Source organism: Lactuca serriola, chromosome 4 (genome assembly GCF_051521515.1).
Source record: "Lactuca serriola cultivar US96UC23 chromosome 4, Lser_US96UC23_V15, whole genome shotgun sequence".
Taxonomy (NCBI): Eukaryota; Viridiplantae; Streptophyta; class Magnoliopsida; order Asterales; family Asteraceae; genus Lactuca; species Lactuca serriola.
In genome coordinates, this window is record NC_136411.1 from 92,428,936 (window position 1) to 92,437,426 (window position 8,491).

General features: G+C 32.3%; 1 protein-coding gene across 1 annotated transcript; it reads right to left on the reverse strand.

Annotated features, from left to right (window-relative positions):
• Positions 1-5,606: 5,606 nt before the first annotated feature.
• On the reverse strand, positions 5,607-8,192 carry LOC145102118 (transcription factor bHLH112-like). The gene is made up of 7 exons (XM_079039480.1): positions 7,772-8,192; positions 7,029-7,464; positions 6,791-6,901; positions 6,570-6,635; positions 6,396-6,461; positions 6,218-6,268; positions 5,607-6,062 (listed from the first exon to the last, which is right to left on the reverse strand). The coding sequence occupies exons 1-7, from the start codon at positions 8,086-8,088 to the stop codon at positions 5,907-5,909; spliced, it is 1,203 nt and encodes a 400-aa protein (XP_078895606.1). The 5' UTR covers positions 8,089-8,192; the 3' UTR covers positions 5,607-5,906.
• Positions 8,193-8,491: the final 299 nt, after the last annotated feature.

The following is an 8,491-nucleotide window of genomic DNA, read 5'->3' on the forward strand; positions in this document are numbered from 1 at the left end:
GTTAGTCTAAGTTTGTTAGGTTATAAATATCAAAATTAGTGGGTACTTTTGTGCACATCACCCACTAAAGCCCAAAGACCCAATGTCCATTGCTTGGCCCAACCCGATGCCCAAAACACACCCAGCCCATAACTGATGAGTATGCGGAGCGTACTCTTTTGTATGCTAAGCGTACTGGCTGAATGGAGTGTACGTTGCGCGTACCTGCATGTACGCCCAACATACCCCTCTGTTAAGCCACCTTTCCATTAAGTGCTTAATACTCTACTTCAGAAGCTATAATTATAGATCCAAGTCCTCTTCAACGTCTTAAACCATAAAGATGCTTACTTAATGGTTTTGCATGACCCACATAAGCTCAAACACCAAAAATGATAATGTACTTCCATGGAAATGGTCTTAACTCATGCATGAATTCATTAAGACCTCCAAGATGTCAACTTTCTACCTTAGGGACTCATTTAATACTGAGAGTGGCAACTCTAAGCCTAAGGATTAGATTTCACCCATAAAGTTCCATCCTTGGGACCAAAATGAACTAAAACTCACAATGGTAGATCTAAGAGATGAATGATCAAGATCAAAGATTTATACCTTTATCAAGCTGAGAATGAGTCACAAATGCCAGATCCACAAGCTCCTCCTTGATTCTCATCTTTGCAACAAGTTCCAACTTCTTGAAATGCACCAAAAACCACCTAAAATGCACCCACCAAGCTCACAACATTCTTGGATGAAGCTACCACTCAAAATTAGGGTTTAAGGCTTTGAGAATGAAAGGGAGGCACACCCCCCTCAGACTTAAGGTGCTTTAAATAGTGAGCTAACCCTAAGAATTAAGGTTTTGGAGATCCTAGACGTACGTTGGGCGTACGTCTTTAGCACCCGCGATTCCTTATCCAACACTACGTTGGGCGTACTCACCTGGCTGCCACCTTACATGCATGGGTTTAAAATGCAAACTTTTTCATTCAGGGACCAAATCTGCCAACGACTTCGAAGTACTATAAGTTCGTCGTTCTAAGACTTTTTCCGACGAACTTTAGATCCAAGAAAAGGTAGCATGAATCCCTACGCTCCTAGCTACACCCCAAGCCTTAAAACTTTTCGAATAAAACCCGAGACCCATAAAAGACCGAATCGTCAGATTACGCTTATACCCTTGGCCTCCAAAGGCACAATCGAACACTTTCAAGATCGGGTGTTACATTAACCTTTTAAGCCTAGGATTTGGGTTTTGAGCCCACTTTGTTGGTCCTTAGGGGTAAAGTTGGAAACTTTATCCTTCTAGACGCTATTTCAGTTAAGATTTGAGTGGGGAAGTTGCAAGTTTCATTTATGTTGACTTAATGGGTTAAGATGTTTGGTTCCTGATGAACTCGACGAGTTTTTGGGTGAACTCAGCGAGTTGGATCAATTCTTCTCGATTTTTGCAGTCTGATAAAGGAAACTCGATGTGTTGAAGGGCAACTCAACAAGTTGGGTCAACTTGGCCTGTTGACTTTGACTTTTGACTTATGTCTTTGACCTAGTTTGTCCCAAGGGATGTTTGTGGTAATCTGATTTGTATTTAAGGAAAATAATGGCTTAGGATAAGGCCCATATGGGATTGGCCCTAATTTGGAAAATTGGGCCATTAGTGGGCCTTTATGGATCCTTTGGTTTTGGGCTTGAGAGTTTGATTTATTAATAGGCCATCTGAACACAAAGTGTTGGGCTAGAAGGAAAGGTTGGGCCTTAACGCAATGCCATGTAAGGGGTTGGGGCCTAATTTGGAAAATTGGGCCAATGGTTGATTTGTGGGCCTTTGGGCCTTTCAGAGTGTAGTTGGGTTATAAATTTGGACAAGGTTAGGTAGGCGTAAAATGGTCCTTTTACCCCAGGCATTGAGTTATGATTTGGATTGGAAATCAACTGTTAATTGGGTGTCATTTTGTTATTAATAGTTCGGGGATCAGTCAGCCTGCAACCAAGAGTTCTCTGTAAGATTCAACAGTACAAGGTGAGTCTTCTCACTATATACATGGGTCGAAGGCACCAATGCCGACCCATTACGTGTTATATGGTATGCTAGTTGTCTTTGTCATACTTGCATGGAAGACCCCAAGGGGAGCCCGAGGCAATTGGATGTCAGACCATAAGGGGAAAACCCATGGCATTCCAGGTAAAGACTATGGGGGGAGCCCATGGCATAATAGATAAATACCATGGGGGAGCCCATGTCACCTATATGTATGTGTGTGATAGTCTGTGATTATATGTGGTATGGTATTTTTGGGAACTCACTAAGCTATGTGTTTACGGTTTTCAATTTATGTTTTAGGTACTCCGATTTCAAATGAAAGAGCCCGGGATGATTGCAGAGGACACACCACATGTTTCCACATATTGTGAATTACTCTGGTTAATTGATGTTTTGCTAAATATTGGTTACCCTGGTTTTATGAAAACAATTTGTATTAGTAATTTATTTATTTAAAAACAAATTTTTTTTTGTGTCGTGATTTTGGGTCGTTACACATAGAATGCTTTATTTCATGATAGTTATTCTTATAGAATGCATGAATGACACATGATGATCAAGGGCATGAAGGTTAGATGATGATGTGTGGGATGGAGACGAATAATGGTCACCGATGAAAGCACTATGCAACGTTATATTATGATAGAGTAATTTACAATAAAATGATATAACAATATGTAATACTAGTATATTTTGTTAGAATATTCAGGCAGGATAATCAATAAATTGTGTTTATTTGTTGATAGTGAGTGTTTCGTTATTATAGAATAGTATATAATTTTTTTTAAGAATGTGATGAAATTTTTTAACTTGTATCCAAAAAATAATTGTTATTCTTCAAGATGTTCATTCAATAAAAATGTTGTTATTTTGTTTGAAGAATGATATTATCATTCTAACAGAATGTCATTCTGTTAGAATAAAATCTGTATGATTAAAAATCACATAAGGATTAAAATTGAAGGTGATTAATTAATCCCAAAAATTTGAAAGATTCTTTTTTTAAATTTATCTCAATTGACTAAATACCCTCATAGTAAAATTAAATGATATTTTTCATGTATTTTTAATTCAATAATATTCATTAATCACTTTCTTAAAATAACTAAAATGATTGGTCCACAATCAACCCTATATCCACACAATAAATATTTAGTATACAATAGCTTAACCCTATATATATATATATATATATATATATATATATATATATATATATATATATACACACACACACACATCAAAGCAATGACAGCAGCCAACTACTAGTTCAAATAATAAAGTGTTGTTTGTTTTTTTGAATTACGACATCTTTATTAGTATCGTGCTCACAGCATGTAAGCACCTCCTCCCTATATATATATATATATATATATATATATATATATATATATATATATACACACACACACATCAAAGCAATGACAGCAGCCAACTACTAGTTCAAATAATAAAGTGTTGTTTGTTTTTTTGAATTACGACATCTTTATTAGTATCGTGCTCACAGCATGTAAGCACCTCCTCCCGCAGACTATTTATTTTTTAGAAGAGCGTGGATCTAAAAAGTTTTGTGTGTCCTTTTACTTGGAGCAGATATAGACTCATTTTTTTATGTCAGACGTCTTCCTGATAAAATAAAAAATACAAAATTTCATTTATAACATAATAAACTTTAGATATTACTTTTATTTCTTTACAAAATTTACAACTACATGTACATCCACCTAAAATTATAAATTCACATCTATGTTTAAATCAATATTTTTGTAAAGATTAAACCAATTTAAGATTGAAAAAGTTATCTAAAATCCAAAATAGCGTATGATATTACCAAACTACACTTCTCAAATTAAAAATTATAATTAAATCAATTTAATTAGAATTAAACCCATTTTCATCTTTTTAAGTTTCAAGCCTTCAACATCACTTTTTAAATTTTTCAGTGAACACATTCTAATTGTAAAAACATGAAATAAATCGATAAAATTCATAAAACTACATTATTTAATATAAACACTAACGTAAAATAAATCTAGAAAAAGCAAAATTTGTGTGTTGTCAATGTCGTTTAATTTGTTTGATGCTATTAACTTCATTAATCAAACAATGACATAATGTTATTCAACCAACTCAATATCCATTTTTATAATCGATAAACCATTTTTAACTACGTACACAATGAATTAGATGATTTCATGCATATAGTTTTTTTTCAATTAATTATTTTTAATGATTTTGCTATAAATGATTTCATGATTTTTCTCATACAAAGCATTTTTGTAACTTTTTTTTCTAGAACGTCTTCAGTCAATTGATTGATTCTGTGTATGCATGAATAATATTTTGTATTTACAGTTTAATTTTTTTTCAGTAAATTATAGATAACTATTAATAATAAAGCAATTGAGGAAAAAACTACTTTAAGTTTAAAAAAAAACAGTTTAGTTAAATTTCAGTTTATTTTAAAAGTCTACAGACATTAAAAACAACAGTCTTTTTAGTGTAGAATACAGACATTTTATCTATTTTTTTTTCTGCATATATGATCCGCAAATTATAAATCTTTTATCTCTTAAAAACAAACCACATCTAACTATTATTATTGGCATGTCTTTCTATTAGATAACTAACCCAAAAGTATAGATTACGTGGATTTTAACATTATGAACTATAATTACAATGAGTTCCTTTTATTATTTTTTAATTTTTCTTTATATCACATGTACATTTTCGGTATAAAAAACTGAAATCGATTTTAAAACTTGTATTATCCAAAAATAATTTAGTTAAATAAAGTTTAGAATATTAGATATGATTGTAATTGATGAGGAGTCATGTTCACTTTATCATCATCACCAATGATAGCTTGCATGCTTTTTCGTTAAAGTATTCTTTATGTTTAATCTTGTTTTTCTTTTTGTTTTTGTTTTCATTTTAATCACCTTCTAAATGTAAAAGTAGTGATCACTAATTGCTGAGAAAAGAAATTATAGGCACAAAACTTAGCTATGACGTATATAAAAGAATCATCCTATCTTTTATTTTTATCCATCTATATATCAACCAGATTTGACTTGGAAAACAGTCTATTGTTGTTTTAACTCCCTCTACAAGAACAAAGGGGTCTCTCAATGCTTTGAAAAAAAATTCAAAAGAATCAAAATTGCACACATAAGCATTCATGATAAAAATATTTACTGATTATATTTTTTATATTTTAATGTTTAATTTTTTTTTAAATTAACCCGTATAATATACGAATTATTGATAAACCAAATTAACAAAAATACAACAAATGTGGAAAAGCAAATTATTGGAAATTTGAACATAAATCCTACGAATTATTAAGGTTAATTAACATAAAATTAAAGTTAAAAATACAACCCTAACAAAACATTTTTTTTTCAAATTAAACGTAATCGTTTACTTGCCTACATCAGTCTATTTGTGCCCCTTTCTTGAAGGGTCAACGGTCACTAATTTGTAGCTTTACTTCCATTCCCCCTCTCATTACATATTCATCTTTAATTCCCATTCTCTAATCATCGTCGATATATAACTTTTAATAAATGAAATACAAGTATTTATAGCAACAATGTTAGGGATTTTTTAAACTAATAATGTTACATGAAAAATGTAATCGTTTATCATTTTCGACCTCCTCTAACTCCTTCAACTTATTACAATTGCTTCTCTTCACAACTTTAAGCTTTTTTATTATTTTGAATAATCAATTTCACTCAAAATACTCAAAAAGCTCAAGAGATCCAACTTGTCTTTGGTTTATATATAAACATGGGAACAAAAAACCAGTGAGAGAGTCATTCTTTTTTATTCAAAATTCTGCTTATATGTGTTGAGATTCTAGTTTTGCTTGTCTTCTCTACCTAAATGAACCTTCGTAACTTGGTGTCCAGAAACCAGTCGCTGTCCCATTTGCAACTGGAAACGTACTCGAAACTGGCACCAGGCAAAGTCCTAGGCTCCTTAGATCTTGTTTGTGTACTTCCGCGTTTTTCACCTTTTGATCGTGATCAATCTATGAAGGAAAAATAAGAGTGTGAATGTAACTCCAAAGAAATTTAAGCATTTTATGAAGTAAAATTAGAAAAAGAAGTCAATATTAATTACATCTATATATGATTTTTTTGAATCTTAAAAAAGTGTATGTTTAAGAAGAATATAACATCGTACCTGTTGCAGTTGCTTTGTAGCTCCATTCTTTATGTAGGGTGCACTTAGAATCTGAAAATTAACACCAAGAAGATTAAATTACACAACATGAGTTGAGACAATATAATCATGAGTCAACTTTTTTATTCTAATCGTTAATTTTCAGCTATGATATTATAGAATATCGATTAGAACTTACGTTGACTTGATCATGCAGAAGCTTGATGTAGTCAATGGCTTCATGGAGCACAGATGCAGTATCCGTCTGTACATTACGATTAGTTTGAATAAATTCTTGAACAAAAGTTGGAATCTTTTTTAATAGAAAGTAATAAACTACAACCAAAAAAGAGTGAAAAGATTACAAGAATACCTTTCCAAAAGGTGAAACTAATTGCTGAAGGGCTGTGATTCGATCTCCTAGTTTCTCTTTTCGAACCTGACAGCCATTCAAATTTATAAATTAAGGTTCTTGCTAAAACGTATTGAGTTAAATTTAGGATCATGAACTGAGTTGTTAATGTATAATACTACATAGTTACTAATTAATTTCTGTGAAATATATAGTATAAAGAAAAAGTAACAGTAGTATACCTTAAAGGTTGGCAAGGGTGATGGTGTTTCAAGGCGAGGTCGCTTTAATGGAAGCTCACCTGAACATTTTTTTGCTGACGAACCCATGTCCCGGATTTCTTGATGATTACGCTGAAATTTAAAGAAAATTATAAAGATCATTATTTAGTTCTGCCAGAAACCCTAATTTTTCAAGATATAAAAACACCCAAGAAATATACATGATTTTTTGTACCCAAAAATCCTTTTCTTACTTTACCTTTATAATGAGATTAGGGCGACTTTCTTTTTCTTTATATGACGATGGGAGAAATTGAGACGACAGTGAAGAGAAATAACTTGAAATATTATCGTCTAAAGTGGACCCCGAAGGATTCCAGAAAGCAGGAACATGTTGTTTTGGAATGAAGTTCAAATCGTTTGAATTCGGTTGAAAAGTATACGGCGGTTGTTGGTGTAGTTGTTGCAGTGGCGGCGGCGGTGGTGGTGGTGGGGAGTTATTATCCAAGAAAGATTGTAGCAAAGTTGAAGGGTAAGCTTCATACGAAGTTGAACTAACGGGGAAGGTGGTGGTGGAGTTAAATGATTGTTGTTGGTCCATGCTGAAATCTTGATGTCGATCAGCTTCTGTCACCGCCGTTGAATCGTCATGATCACCGCTGGTTGGAAAGGTGTTCAGCTCTTCTTGTACCTTCCTGCAACATGACAAGAAGAAGATTTAAAATTTGACAGAATATGATGATATAAAATATATAATATATATATGGAACATGATTGATCAAAATCTGGATCTTCTTTTTTCATGTGATTACAAAGAAATAAGCACCAAAAAACAAACTTGTGTAGTATGTATGGACCATTTGATTGAGTGGGAGTTAAGGTCGAATCAATAGGTGTAAAAGGGAAAAATAGAAAGAAAAAAAATGATTTATTTCTTTTTTTTTTGTATAAAGTTATGATCAAGTTACACAAAAAGGGACCAAGTGAAGCCACAAATCTTACAACAACAAATTCTGATTCCAATGATCAGTGGTTGTGGCTGGCGGAGAACTAGAAAAGGTGGTGGCCATAAACTGGAGAGCAGAATCCGGCGACATGATGCCACTGGGTTTTTGAATATCATGGAAGATCATCGAGCCATCTGAAGACTTATTGTCACTTGATTTTGATTTCATATCCATGATCAGATCTCTTGACATGAAGGGTCCGAAGTTATCCATGTCTGATAAAACCGATGAACACCATGAGCGGCTGAAGTTAGATCTTGGTGACATCCACCAGCTTCCACTGCATACGGTTGCCTGAAAATCTTCTGCCATGTGTGACTTTAAAATTGTTACTTAAACTTAAACTTTTACAATAAGAGCATAGACTTGTGTTATATATATAGTCATATAGTGGTATATATGCAAAAACACAAAGATTGATGACCTAAATCTTGTGGATTGAAATATATGGGGTTGACATTTTCTGAAGACAATATTTTCCACATTAGTCAAACGAGTAGGGCATTTTTTGGGATTATTATATTCCTTAACTTTTTCCTAATTAAACAAGATTTTAATGTAATTTAGTTTTAGACCCTTTAATAGTTTATTTATTTATTTATTTATTTATTTATTTATTATTATTGTTTTTAAATATAATTTAGTTTTAGACACTTTAATAATATATTTATGTAAATTATTATTATTATTATTATTATTATTATTATTATTATTA

What these genes read in the sequence shown, in the direction of transcription:
- LOC145102118 (XM_079039480.1), bottom strand. Translation starts at nt 8,088, where the DNA reads ATGGCAGAAGATTTTCAGGCAACCGTATGCAGTGGAAGCTGGTGGATG. An exon ending in TGGAATCAGAATTTGTTGTT is followed by an intron (nt 7,465 to 7,771) that starts GTAAGATTTGTG and finishes GTCATGTTGCAG; the next exon opens with GAAGGTACAAGAAGAGCTGA. An exon ending in TTCTGCATGATCAAGTCAAC is followed by an intron (nt 6,269 to 6,395) that starts GTAAGTTCTAAT and finishes GTTAATTTTCAG; the next exon opens with ATTCTAAGTGCACCCTACAT.